Source organism: Trichoplusia ni, unplaced genomic scaffold (genome assembly GCF_003590095.1).
Source record: "Trichoplusia ni isolate ovarian cell line Hi5 unplaced genomic scaffold, tn1 tig00000605, whole genome shotgun sequence".
In the NCBI taxonomy this organism is placed as follows: domain Eukaryota; kingdom Metazoa; phylum Arthropoda; class Insecta; order Lepidoptera; family Noctuidae; genus Trichoplusia; species Trichoplusia ni.
In genome coordinates, this window is record NW_020800044.1 from 1 (window position 1) to 15601 (window position 15601).

The 15601-nt window shown below is 34.0% G+C and overlaps 1 protein-coding gene across 1 annotated transcript; it reads left to right on the plus strand.

Annotated features, from left to right (window-relative positions):
- Positions 1 to 6897: 6897 nt before the first annotated feature.
- LOC113507100 (ATP-dependent DNA helicase PIF1-like) lies at positions 6898 to 12760 on the plus strand. The gene is made up of 3 exons (XM_026889948.1): positions 6898 to 6998; positions 10304 to 11633; positions 12641 to 12760. The coding sequence occupies exons 1-3, from the start codon at positions 6898 to 6900 to the stop codon at positions 12758 to 12760; spliced, it is 1551 nt and encodes a 516-aa protein (XP_026745749.1).
- Positions 12761 to 15601: the final 2841 nt, after the last annotated feature.

Here is a 15601-nt window from a genome sequence, read left to right on the forward strand (position 1 = left end):
ACCTAGTTTCAAACTAGATGGCGCTGTAGCGTGAAAGCGCTTTATCGACGATGCTGCTGGCAATTTGACTCCGAAATTATTCAAGCGATTCCTGGTAAAGAATCAGTGAGAAATACCAGTGATCCATACTATCCATCATATAACTTATCCATAAATAATTGTCCAAATAACATAACTTAAAGTTCTTATTACACTATTATATTTATAATAAACTCAAGCCTCATTCAATTAAAGGAAGACAAACAACGAAATACATTTTTGTCCCCTTTCTACAATTTTTATTCAATGATTTGGGCACTAATTTGGTATTTCTTCATGTTTTGTGAGAGCTGTCAACGATTAATTCAGTGTTTGTTCATTTGAAAGCCTTTATTATGAACTCAATTGAAAATTGGTTCATTAATTTTGTGTATTCTTACAGTAGTAGAGTTTTTTATGTACCATTTGCATGTTGATCAATGCCATAAGATTACTGAACTTGTTCTTAGCCACACTATTCAGGGTTGACGCTGAGGTTATACTGGTCCTTGCGTCTGCAGGTAGCATGTCATCATTATTCCCCTGTCTTTATCCCAATTTTTATTTATAGTCGGCGCAACATGTTTTCTTCATCCATATCTTTATATCAAAAGATACCCAATTTTTTTTCAGCCGTTTCGGAAAAAAAACCGCCGCAAATGGAATGGTATGTAAATTTTCGATATAGATCGTCTAAAAAAATAATAATTGATAAATTTTTCCATTCCCCAAAACCATAATACCACTAAATTTTAACACGAAATTTGTACAAATAGAATCATCACTATTTATGCAATACTTCCCTCCCACGTAATAATTTCACGCGTTCACAATACAAACACATACAAACTCTATAGCAATTTGAATGCAAATTACATTTTGTTAAACTCATTTATTATTACACCGTAACTTAATACATTTATCTACCAATTCCAGTGGGGTTATGAGCTACAAATCCAGTTGTAAACTATGGTATTCTATGTTTTTTGTTCGCTTTTGACATTATTGCTATCATATACCTTTATGTAGTAAGAAAAGTGACTTTGTTGTTTGGGCATTTTCGTTTCAAAAATACAAAAAAAAATATCGTTACAGGTAAGGAGCCCCCAAACAAAATTATTGGTGTTATAAGTTTGATGTGTTTGTCTGTCTGTTTTGGGAAAGTTTAATAATTATAATAAAAACGCAGCAGATGATATATTTCTGCTTACGCTATAACATAAAATAGAAAAATCCAATTGCATCCATCCAAAAATTTTGTTTGCAGTTACAAAATTTTCAGGTCAATATTCCGAGTCACACTTTATTTAATGAAGATGGCACTAGCACCATGAGAATTAAGTTGGCAATGCTATTAACCCCTAAAACCTGCACTCCCACCCACACAAATCCAGGTTTTCAACAGCTAAGCCGCCACATAAGGTTTTAACAGGGTATAATTTCAAAAGCAATTTTGTTAAGCCTAGAATTTGTACTTTGATTACTGTCTAGGGTCATAAACTTAATTAACGCGGTTACTAGGTTTAGGTTTCACGAAAAGCCGCCACCCATGGGATGTAAATTAACTTTGTAGTTATTCTATTTGTATTAATAATGACATTATATTTAAATAACATTGTTAAAGCGAGGGCACTCAATAAAAATTTCAGACCTCCTTTTTGGCGCTTTATTAATAGTTTTCAAATCATCTGTTTATAATTTCAAATAATCATCATCATCATCCTAGCCTTTTTTCAAACTATAATGGCCTTGGCTTCCAGTCCAACCAGTTGCAGCTAAGAATCAGTATTTTTTTCTATTAACATATAATTTTATTTTAACACATTTTCAAATGTGAATATAAGGTAGTTAAATGAAAAAATGTAATAGTAATTACATGAAATAATAAACAACATCATAAACTTATACATGTATATTGCAAATAAAATAAACAAACGAAATGTCTCCAAACAGTATGATAATTAAGGCTTTACAGTAATCTTTGTTTCCATCTCCTTAATAAACCCTTACGTAAGACAAAATTACATTAATGGCAGTTACTTTGTGTACGCATTGACGTTTAATCACGTCCCATAAAAAGGGATCAAGGAACATCCAAGGGCTTAAACTCATTGAAATCTACTCATCAATTTTGAGATCAAGATTTTGGTAATGACTGCAATTTACTTTAGAAAGGTGTGACTAATATTGTTGTTATCTTTGGTAAAGCTTTGGTATATTATTAGATGAGGTAGATATAAAAGATATCTAGAAATAATTCTTAATATCTTACTAGCTTACTACCTGAGGTACCGCTGTCCGATTGCCACAAGGCTGTATCTCATGAACTGTTTACACCTTTAATTTCACTCAAACGATCGAGTTTAATCAACGATTCATAACTTTGTTTGGTGAGATATAATTTTTAAAACAGATAAAATAAGACAAAACCAGTAAATTTGAGCCTCAACTTCAAATTTCTTTATTATTGTTTTGGTAGTCTTTTGCTCATTTCTAAGGAGCCCTCAGTATCGTAAGTCCGACTCGAACTTGACCAGCTTTTAAAGTTTTGTTTCTCTTTCACTCTTTTACATAGCTTCAATCATATATCTAGTAGTCAAAAAACAGTCAAGAAAAAGCAGAAGGCAGTAGTCGCAGTATTTTACTGTATTCTACATATGATGCCACAGTAAAACGAGTTTTATGACCATGGATATAAAGATTTTAATCTACCTACATCGTCTATCTTCATAATTTGAATAATAATGTTATTGCGTATAAAGTCGGAGGTTAATGGTAACAGATTACGAGGATCGTAAAAATTACATGTCTTACGAAGGTATTGTTCATAACCCACTGTTTTAGGAGATAATGTCATAGTAAAATGACAAAATAAAAGCTAACATTAGAAGCGTAGTCAGGACTACTGGCACTTCATCAGTCTTATGTGAGGGATGGGCTATTAAATAAATAAAATAATAAAAATGTTTTATTGACACCAAAAACCTTTTACATTTCTTAGAAGTAAATAATTAATCTAAATAGTTAATCAAAGGTCTAACAAATGGAGTAAACCCTGACTCCTAAACTAGGTAATCCTGTGACTTAGGAGTCAGTGTTCTGCTGTCGCTAAGATACCAAAAACCTTCCTTATAGTGTGTTCTTATAATATGCAATTAATAGTCTACGATCAACAGGTTTCAATACTAGAATTTAAATTTTAAATTTTAAAACATGAAAGAGAAAAAGCTATTAAATTTTAAAAATAAAAGAAATTAGAAATTGTTTATGTGGGGATGGTATGTATGAAAGTAAGTGAGTAAATGTATGTGGGGTGTGTGAATGTGTGTGTGTGAGTGTGTGAGCGTGTCTGTAAGTGTAATGCGGACGTGATAATCTTGGTCAAGAGAAAGGTGCTTTATTGTTGTAATTGTGTAGCTAAACAAATCGAAAAGCAACAGTACGGTAAGTATGTCCACCTACTGAGGACGGTGAATCAATTCCTCTGTTTGGGCGTAGTTCAGTTCTTGTAGCCAATCTTGTACTTTAATCTTCACCTCATGATAATTAAGGTCATTTATTTGGAGAATTTTGCAAATTCGTTTATATATAAAAGAACTGATAGTGTAAAACTGGCGTCCAGCGAATGCGGTTCTGTGGCTTATTACTGGACACATAACTTTCCCTTTGCGTCCGCTTGATGTTGGTGGGGGAATTTGTCTATGTTTTCTGAGAATGGTTCGAAGCACAAAGAGCTGTCTCACTGTGAGTAATTTACAGTCAACATATAACTGTGAGGTGGGAAATCTGTACGGTCTACCAAGCATTACTTTAAGCACAGCTCTTTGTGCTCGTTCCAACTCAATAAACTTAGTCTTGGCGGCCCCTCCCCACACCGGGATGCAATAAGTGATAACGGACTGACATAGTGATAGATAAACCATTTTTAGAATTTTAGTATCAGCACAATATCTAAGAGTTTTAAAAATATAAATAAGTTTCCTAGCTTTCGAGATAGTATTGTCTATTTGATTGTACCATTTCAGTCCGTCATCAATCACTACACCCAGGTACTTTGTGTGGGTGACACGGGTAAGAGACACGCAAGAACACGAACTGGGATCGGGACATGTGTGTGCCGTAATCTTAAATGCGGTTGGTGGCTTTGTTCTGGAGCTCAAGGAGAATGGGATATAATTAGTTTTAGTCAAGTTAAGGGTTAATAGGTTAAGTTGCAACCATTTCACTACTGTTTTTAAAGATTGTTCCGCATTGGTCTTCACTTCGCTCCAAGTGTTACCGTAGACCACGATCGCAGTATCGTCAGCGTAAGTGAAGATTCTCGATTTATGTAGGGGCAGCGTGCAAAGGTCATTTATATAAATCTGAAACAATGTAGGTCCAATCACGCTGCCTTGCGGAACTCCGTATGTAACAGTTTCCTCATCACTTATGTGTGTATTGATCTTCACAGCTAGTTTTCTATTCTGAAGATAACTTTTAAAAAGTTCCAGTGGTTTGCCACGAATTCCTATAGACTCCAATTTAAGGAGAAGGGTGGGAACAGAGACTGTGTCAAACGCTTTCGTTAAATCTAGGAAGATACAAGCGCATTTTTGTTGTTCGTCGAGTTTGGTAGCAACAAACTGAGTTAGGTCAATAACTGCGTCTTCACAAGAAACTCCTTTTTTGAATCCATATTGGTTTGTTGCTATAATATTGAATTTGTTAAGGTAATTTACTAATTGGCTATTTATTAACTTTTCCATGACTTTAGATATTGCCGAGAGGACTGAAATGGGTCTATAATTGTTGACACAGTCTCTGGTCCCGCTCTTGTGTATGGGATAAACTAAAGCCTTCTTAAAAGGTTCTGGGAATATTCCTTTTGCTATGGAGATGTTGATAATATGTGTAATTATTGGTACAAGAGCATTCCGACAAATTTTCAACAGGGTGGATGATATTCCATCCCAGCCAGTGGCACTATCCTGTCTTAAGTTCATGATAGTGGATTCCACCTCGGAGTCATCTACATCAAGAATTACAAAGGAGTTGGTGAAAGTATTTGAGATGGTAAACGGGTGTGAGGTAGTAGGGATATTAGAAGCTAGATCAGCCCCAATCGTGGCAAAGAAGTGACATATGCTGTTAATTGCTAAATGAGGGTTAGATTTGGTATTCAATAGTTCGGTAGGCGGTGAACTTATCTTTTTGGTATTGGTGATGTCTTTTATTTTATTCCATAATGTTTTAGGGTTGTGTTTGGCTTTTTCCAACTCAGATTTCTCATATAATGTTTTTAGTTTCCTTAGAAGGCTATTGCAGTAATTACGGTATCGTTTGTAAGTAATTTGGACAGTTTGGTTATCTGGTGATTTTCGAGCTTTTTTGTGAAGTCTATCGCGGTGTCGAATACACCTTAGTAGACCGGGTGTAATCCATGGTTTTATGTTTCGCTCTTTTTTAGGGACATTAATCATTTTAGTGTGTGTGTTAAGAACCGTTTTTATTGTGTTTATCAAGGTGATAGAGGCCAGGTTAGGGTCGTCTGTATTTATGATTCGAGAAAAATCTAGAGATTCTATGTCTGTTTTAACATTAGCGTAGTCTATTTTAGGAATTTTGAATAGCGGGACTGTCTGTTTTAGAGGTTTTGTGTCCTCTATTTCTACAAGCAACGGGAGATGATCAGTAATGTGGGATTCTAGAACCAGTACAGTTGTGGTTTTGTTCGTTTTTAAGATAACGTGGTCAATACAGGAATTTATTCTGGTTGGTAAATAATGTGCTGGTAGTAAGCCATGGGTAGCGTTAAGGGTTAAATAATTGCTTGAGCGTTCATCTACTCTTATATTAGAAGGTTTTATATCAATATTGACATCACCTATAAGACATATATTTGTGTATTTACTAAATGAGGTTAATATGTTATCCAAACTACTTAGAAAATTTTCAAATCCTTCTTTTGTTTTGTATGACGGAGATCGATAAAGTGAAATTATTGCTAATTTATTATTTATTTCACAAGTGAGACAATTCCCATTTTTAAATTCTGGTTCATTAATAGTGTACTTTATCTGATTTTTTATGTAAATAACTATGCCGTCATTTTGATTACTTGTTTGTTTCGAATAATAGGAACTGTACCCATCTAGTATGGGTAAGTTTACTATTTTACTCAGCCAACATTCCGTTAGTATAAGGACGTCACAACTGACTTTGATCAATGGTAATAATGTTAATAATTCGTCAAAATTTCTTTTAATGCTGCGAATATTTATATGAAGTATAGTAATAGATCCGTTCAAACCGGTAACATATTTATTACAGTCTTCTGGAATACATAAATAAGCCTTCGCGATTTCAATTTCATCTAAGTCATTGCTTATATTTTCAACTAGATTAGCCATTTATAAAATAAATAAAACCCCAATATTTGTTATGCAATATGGAATAAAATAAGATAATCTCCACGAACAGTTGTATTTTTATAATATTGATTGTTAATACGATGATGAATGTTAGTGTAAGGTTGCTTGTTCGATAAGAAAGTGTGGATGTGTGTGTGTTTTGAATATATGTTTGTGTTAGTTTGTTGCTGAGGAATGTGTTGATAATAGTCTGTAGTGATACAATATAGAAAGATATATCAAGCAATACAAATTCAAAAATCACGTGCATGTAACAAAATATACGTGGGAAATACTTATTATATAGCTTTACCGACTTGCATAGTAAAGCTATATAATAAGTATTTCCCACGTATATTTTGTTACATGCACGTGATTTTTGAATTTGTATTGCTTAACACCTATCCAAGGAGTTCAAAGGATTAGAGACAGTCAGAGTCGCGCAGAGCATACGCCAGCGATCCCGTGTCTTAAGCAGTAGAAGAAGATGAAGCCGGATTTAGACGGTGAATGTCCGACATATCCCTACGCTGTGCTGCCGTTGAAGTCAGCGTTTCCCGAAGAAGACCTGAAGACCACCCGCTCTGGGTTTGTGCGTGTTTCCACCCCTCTCCAACGCTCACATTGATGTTGCCCACCTTCTGCCTATCGAGGCAATACCATATGAAGCTCATCTGGAGGCGATGAATAAATGTAGAATAATATAATAATTATAATCTACATATAAATGAAGCATGAATAAAATAAACGAAAAAAAGAACAAATTAATTACAAAAATGTCTTCACATTAAAGCTTTGTTTTTTCTTTTTCTTTAATACTTTAACGTTTTACAATATTTCAAAAAGAATTCATTTCAAACTAAATTAAGACAAAACAAATTATAAAATATATTTAAAGAATCATCAAACTTTATAGAGAGTTTAGCGAATCTATCGTAAAATTAATTCCACAGATGTGCTCAATATTTAAGAATTTCGATTCAGTCTGTCATTGTACCGACCTTCCACGAAGGTCACATGAGGCATTCAAGACGTAACATTCACCAGATTGAGCCAAGTTCAATAGTTTGATCTAAAAAGTTATAAGTGTTCGACATTTTGCTACTTAGATATCGGAGTTTAAAAGTTTTTGAATGTATTTTGTTAGTGACAGGCTTTTTGCTTCGCGTGGATGTGTTTATGTGGCAATTGTATATGTTTTGTATACAATATACGTATAATATATGATGTTATGCCAAAACGCACAACACGCACGTGTTATACGGCTTTTCGAAAGGGGTCCTTGTGATGGGGCAAAATGTTTTATTGTTGGAGCTAGGTATGAAGAGGGTGGCCTTTACCTACATGTCGATAAAAAAAATCCTTAGAAAAAACCACAACCTAAATTTATTTTAAAGTAATTTATTTTTTGCCTTTAATGTTAAAGCGAAAACAGAAATACATCAATGCGAGAATTTTAAACGTTCAACACAGCCTATAACCTAGTCATAGATGACCAAACAAACATGAAATTTTAATAAAATTGCATCGTTTTTATCTTTAGCTTACGAAAGCCTAAAAACAACGTTATTTTCCGAATCTCTTTAAGTAACATCTACACCACAACGTCATCAACAGCCCGTGGACCTCAATCATTATACAAACTAACTAGCTGTTGCCCGCGACTTCGTCCCCGTGGGTAGAAGATATAAGTTATGATTTATACCTGCCCTGTTTTTTTCACATTTTCCATTATGTCTTCGCTCCTATTAGTCGCAGCGTGATGGTTTATAGCCTAAAGCCTTCCTCGATAAATGGCCTATTCAACACAAAAGAATATTTCAATTTGGACCAGTAGTTCTGAGATTAGCGCGAACAAACAAACAAACTCTTCAGCTTTATATATTAGTATAGAGTATAGAAGTATAGATAATACATCTTTCAACAATCAATTATAATCAAAACCACAAAATCATTATCTAAATCCAGCCCACTCTCAAAGTAACCACTAATGAATCATTTATATGAAAACTAAACTAACACAACTAGTGACTGTATTAAATTCAAAACTAAAACAGCGTAACAAGGTATCCAACTAGTACAAATCAGTGACATTTACGCCTAAACCAACATTCATTTTATAATAATATTAGACGTTGCTAAGCAAATATGAACAAGGTAAGTTTGAAGGTTTAACAAAACCCCCCCAGGAGTCAATGGAAAGGTAATTGAAAAGGTCAACTTGAAACGACTAATGAAATAGAGCATTTTGGGAATAATTCTAAAAGATGATTTCAAATATGTTTGCTTGAGAATAAATTTATGGGCGATGGAAATAAACGAAAGGCTAGTTAACGTAGAGATAACACATGGACTAACAAGAAACTTTTTTTTCCTTCTTTTTGTACGGTTGGTATCCAACCTGGTGACAGAGACATCTATACATATAATAAAATTGTAGAAAAGTGATTTCTGTACATTGAAAAAAAAATAAAAAAATATAGCAGGGGTTATTGTTATGTCGATGTCGAACCCAAAAATGTAATTAACTTTTTTTTTGTCTGTTTGTCTGTTTGTCTGTTTGTCTGTTCACGCTAAACTCAGAAACGGCTGATCCGAGTTGGATTCCGTTTTCACGAATACATTGTGGTATGCTTCAGTTATGTTTTAGTGTTTGTTTCATGTCAATCGGTTCATAAATAAAAAAGTTATGTGAAATTAAAGAATCACGTCGAACACTATTCTATGCTTATACATACATAGGCACCATAATCTCCGCAACTATTTGACGGATTTGGTTGAAATTTTGTACCGACATATTTAAGAGCCTGGCGCAACATAAAGACTACTTTTTACCGCGGGAAAACATCCTTTTCCCATGGGAATCGGTAGTTTATTGTTTTTTAACGCCTGTTTCGGTCAACGAACGACGTCGATCATTGTTACTAGATAGGTAAATTACAATCATTAATAGAATATGTTATAGCTACTTATTACCTTGTAATCGACTGGATTACCATGGGAAAAAAATAAAAGGGCTCATCTAAATTCTTTCTACTTAAGTTAGTTTAGGCTGATATCATAAACTATAAGAATAATTTACCGAGGGAAATCATAGTACTCCCATGGGAATTAACAAACATTTTTCTTTTACGGCTGAAGGTAGTTTATAAGCTGTTGAATTTTAAGAATCATGTCGAACAGATTCCTTCCAGTTTCCCGTGGGTCTGAGATGTTATCCCGCGGTAAAAAGTAACATAAGTGTTGTTATTTCCAAGCCTAAACTAACTGTTTGCCAAATTTCATCCATATCCGTTCAGTAGTGGTAGCTAAAAAAATAGCCTATGCAGTGTAATGGACTAACAAGATGCTGTCTTTGTCTACATGTCAAATTGAAACAACCTTTATACATTTTAGCATGATCGTGTAAGCAGCCTCAATAAAGCCTAAACAGCTGAGATGTGTATGATCTGTTCATGAATGATAGACACTCTTTAAAATGACATTTCCAGTGTGGCAGGTTTTTAATTCCAAATAAATAGTGATGTGTTAGAATCGACTTTATTACAACCAAAAGTTAGTCGAGCTTACATTTTTTTTATTAAATATCGAATTGACTTTATAGAAAAACATATTTAATTTACGATAATGAATTCTAAACCGATAATTTTTATTTAACTTCTCTATAAAGATATTTATTATTAAACTAGCTGTTGCCCGCGACTTTGTCAGCGTAATTTTCAAGATATGAAAAACAATAAAGTTTAATAATAACGATCATCGCAAAAATGTAACGCAACATTTAAAAAAAAGCGCCTTTTTTGTTTTAAGCTTTGTTATAAAATTCTTTTGAAGCTATTTGTTTTTACATTTTGAGTTTGATTTTTATATACTTCCACGTTTTATGAATCTAGAAGACTTTCTGATGCTTCACAGTTATGGCATAAGTATCAGAACAAATTAGCTGAAGACTTTTTCAGGCACGCGCAACTAAATGATGACAACCAAATTAGTGAGAGATTACGTGAAAGTTACTTGAATCGTTGTTTGTTGGCTATTCAAGATATAGTTATATCAATTGGTGGTAATCCTATTTCTCAATATGGCATGCCCGAGCCATCATTTGACGGTGAACATATTAATAGAGATTACGCGATGGAAATTAACTATGATCCAGTAGATCTGGCAGACATTTTACAAACTGATGTATCGAGACTAACTGAAGAACAGCGTTCAATATTCGACCGGGTGTGTCGCAGCGTAGACAGTGCTTTGGGGGAAATGCTGTTTGTAGATGCTCCCGGTGGAACGGGCAAGACATTTCTTACAAAAGTGATTTTGGCGAAAGTACGAAGCCAAAGTAAAATTGCGCTTGCTGTCGCTTCATCGGGCATAGCAGCCACTTTATTATCAGGAGGGAAAACTGCACATACAATGTTCAAAATTCCAATCGACTTAGACCGCACAGAAAACCCTGTTTGTAATATTTCAAGAAACAGCGATAAAGCTAAGGTTCTTCGTGATTGCAGCCTTATTATATGGGATGAGTGCACAATGGCAAACAGAAAAGCAGTTGAAGCAGTAGACAGAACGTTGCGTGATATCAAACAAAATAACCAACCTATGGGTGGCATTACTGTACTTTTTTGTGGCGATTTTCGTCAGACTCTCCCTGTAATACCACGCGGAACAAGGGCTGATGAAGTTAGAGCCTGTCTAAAGAGTTCTCATCTGTGGCATTACATTATCCCTTTGCATTTGACTTTAAATATGCGAGCGCAAATCGGAGGCAATCAAAATGCTCAAGAGTTTTCCGAGTTATTACTGGAGATCGGTAACGGTGTGTATCCGCAAGAACAAGGAAAAGTTGTTCTCAATGAAAACTTATGCAGCAAAGTTTCATCAATACGAGACCTCATTTCAAAGGTGTATGGAAACCCAACGCAAATACTAACCTGCGAAAATTACTGGCTTTGCGAAAGAGCAATTTTGACTCCACGAAACGACCAAGCAGCAACAATAAACGCTGAAATTTTGAGCTTAGTTTCGGGGGATAATGTGGAGTATATCTCTATTAACAGAGTTATGGAAGAAGGAGAATCTACCAGCTACCCAGTAGAATTTTTAGAATCCCTTAGTGCTCCTGGACTACCAGCTCACAAAATAAAATTAAAAATCGGCGTACCCATTATGCTCCTTAGAAATTTAAGCCCACCAAAACTTTGCAACGGTACTAGATTAAAAGTAACAAATTTACAACGAAATCTGATAGAAGCAGAGATTTTAACAGGGTGCGGAAAAGGTGATAGTGTTTTTATTCCTCGGATTCCTCTCATTCCAAACAATTTTCCGTTTAGTTTTAAACGAATTCAGTTTCCAGTGAGCCTATGTTTCGCCATGACAATTAATAAAGCTCAAGGTCAGACTCTAAAAGTTGTGGGTGTAGATCTAAGTATCAGCTGTTTTTCGCACGGTCAATTGTATGTGGCTCTCTCCCGTGTTAGCAATTCCAGTAGCCTGTATGCTTTCACCCCGATGGCTATACGTCTAATATTGTATATAGAGAAGCATTACAGTAAAGTAGGTTTTTTAGCTACCCAAAATGACCGATCCAAAATAAAAATAAGTACATATTAAAAAAAAAACGCTGCTCATAGTCACTATTCCACGCGAACGAAGTCGCGGGCACAGCTAGTATGAAAATAAATGTGTTAATAGTGTGATTGCAACCTACGACTATTGATTTGGCAATCGAATGCTTATTACCACTTAACTATCACTGCTATGAACACGTAGTTTGTGATTAAATAAAAGAGTTAATAATATCAACTATAAATCGACATTGCATGTTTTTGTAAATTTCTTTAATTATTTATTACAAATATTAAATTTGTGCTAACGTCATTTTCTGAATTTGAGAAAAGTCAGACGCAAATCTGCAAATATATTCTCAACAAATGCAAAACCATTAAATAATGATAGATCTCATGCCTTTAAAGAGTGCAATAGATACATTTGAACAATCTTTCACAGACTTTAGACAAAATTATTTATTTTTTCAAAAATTTAGCTTTTGTGTGATTATTAAATTAATTCGTCACGTATTAAACTCCTGTAATCTTTTTGGCATGGTAATACCCTGTTGGAATTTGGTTCCTCACAATTTACAACTCATGCCGATCGGGACAAACTTCATGAAAGTTTTATTGACTTTAAAAGACTGTATTTACTTTGCCTTCGTATGGTGCGAGGCAGTCAAAGGTTTATGGTTGCCGGCAGGCACTTGTGGGGTTGCAAGTGGAACTGTTTTACTGTCGGCCCTGCCACCAAGTCAGCTCATGATTAAGGAATCCAAGTGGACCAGAAACTAGTCGTGCAATCCCGATTAATACTTGTCAATAAACCGTTTTTTATAATGTTCCCTATCCAATCCAATCCATGTGGTTAAACATGTTTGGACTTTTTAACGCTCTACTTTTCTAAGCGACTTAAAAAAAAGGATATTCTTCGTTTGATTGTTTGTATGTATGTTTGTCCGCGAATATCTCGCGTTTGGCTGAAACGATTTGGATTCGGGTTTTCAGATAAGTATTTATTATTCCATCCACATATTTAATAATATTTTATGTTTCACATAGTTGTACAAATAAATATATAGTTATCCCTTTGGTTTTTATTTTTCTATTTTCCATACAGCAGAAAACTCAGTGATCCTTAAAGCTTTCATCAACCTAACCATCTAATAATATGATGCTATATAAAGCTCTATGTGAAGTTACATAAAACCCATATTAGTTTACACAGAAACGCACTTAAAGTTTACCACTGCATTTGCAGTTTCCCCGTCAATATGGAACTTAGTAAGTAGGTCAATTGGTCAGCCAAAGGACACATTTGACTACACAGGGCCTACTATCATCACTGTAAGTTATATTACTGTGAGTGTGGAAGCGAGAGACCGCTCTACCATGTGTATTGCGCTATCTTACTTCTGCTCTCGTAATAATGTTACTTCAAGACTGGGTAAACTGTACCGTTTTTTTTACAAAGTCTTCAGATCAATGGTGTGATAAAAATATGTTGTAAGCCTACTACTACTTAGAAAAAGACAAGAATATATAGTTCTAAAAAACTGAAATAAAATAAATCGTATCGAATAATATATATAAATAGATTTTCTTTTAATAATATTTGGATCAACATTGTTGAAAAAGAGATATAACTATTTCCATAATATTATTTTATACAGCTTTAAATAATGTCTATATAAGGTTATTTTTAAGAAACTCCTACGGATCATTTTATTATGAACTGTACGTAGGAGTAAGTCAAGGTTTAATAGTCTAGTTCTTATAAAATAACGGTCAAATACGAGTCGGACAACCGACATTGAGCTTTTCGCACAAATTGGCTCAATAATAGTTAAGTTTTTTGCAAAGTTTCGTCTTTCAATGCTAAAACACTGCCTACCACCGAATTCCAAGATTTGAGTCCACGACAAGAAGCACCCTTTACGATTTGTTTATAATTTTTTTGTTTCTGGCTTAGATGTTTAATTTTTTGACAGCACAAAGGGACTGTATATCTGAGTATTTGTAACTGACTTTAGCTTGGAACCCGTATTCCCGAGACAGAAAGACAGAAAAGAAAGTGAATAACCTCCAAAATACCTTTTCAGTAACGTAAACGCTCTCATCACTCTACGTCAGACCATTTCGATGGCGATCAATATTTATTTCTCTCATTATTACATGATCACATATTAATATATTTTCTATGCAATAAACAAATACCTATCTCTACCCAATAAATTTAATCATCACATAATTGTTTTGTTAGTTTCCAACATAATCGTGGCTTAAGCTAACCAATGTTATTGGAGCTGAATTATTTTGTGAAAACAGTCAATTGTTTTAGCCTGATTTGTGGTATAGTGGTCAGAAATAAAGGCAGGATGCAATTTTCATTAATTGTTTTACCGCCCAAACATTCACACAATTGACTTTGGTCTGATATTATAATTTTTTTAATTTAATTTTTATTATATATTTTTTTTGTTCTAAATAAGACAACAGAAGTAGTTTTTTATTTGTCCTAATTTGGTATATGACCGTAACATCTTTGCTTAACCTTGGTCTTTGAATATAATATTATTTTTTGTCATTATAGCAAAATACATCATCTATGGCATTTGAACTGTCTTTCTATAATTGTTCATGAGATACACACTGATGATAGACAAACATCAATTGCTTTTCATTTTTACCCTTTTTAGTACTGAACCCCAAAAAAGATATTTTATAATAACTGGTAACTTGTCTAAATTAGGCATTCGAAAGGACGTTTAAAACGTTTCGCCAAGGTTTAATTAAGGCCCAAAATTAACTTAACTAGGCCAGTATTACAACAGAACCACGCTCGAGTCATAAATAAAAACGAGGTTCTAATGCTCAGAAACTTCTGGAACTTCGCTCATAAAACGCAGCAACTTGGAATTGAAGGGAAATCTTGATTCTAAGTCACTGAAATCTTGGTGTTTGAAATTGTAAAACGTTATAAAGAAATGGATTTTCACTACTATACTTTTTGATGTTTAATATTTTTTAAATTAATTATTGATGACTTGAATCTTAAAATGTTTTTGGGTAGCTCATTTTACTTAAGGGTAATATTGGATTGATCTTAGTGAAGTATAGCTATCTGTCCGTCTTGCCACCAAAATACGCTGTATCTTATGCACGAAGATAGCTAGACAGACTGGATATATTTTTGATATGATAAAATGTATTTTTGTTACCGCGTTAGAAACAAATACATAATTCACCCATATTGGGTGACTATTAATAAGTAGTTTTCTATATAGATTTTGTTACTTGTAAGGTTGTATCAAATTACTTGCTAAATAATTAATTTCGCACTGAAATAACATGAAATGTGGAAAAAATATGAATTCAAAGGTCAAGATTATAATAATTTTCGTTAAACGTATTCATAACTATTAACGTACGTTTTACTCGCAAATATTTATCGGGATAGCCCATCTTCGGACCCAACCGAAGCCCTTAATCATGAGCTCAGGAGCTGATTAACTCTACCTGGCTATTACAAAAAATACGAATCAGTAGCTACCGTTATCAAATAAACAATTATTGAGATAAAATTACCTTACATATCATTCATTCAATTCTTTCAAAGTAACTAAACTTTGAAAT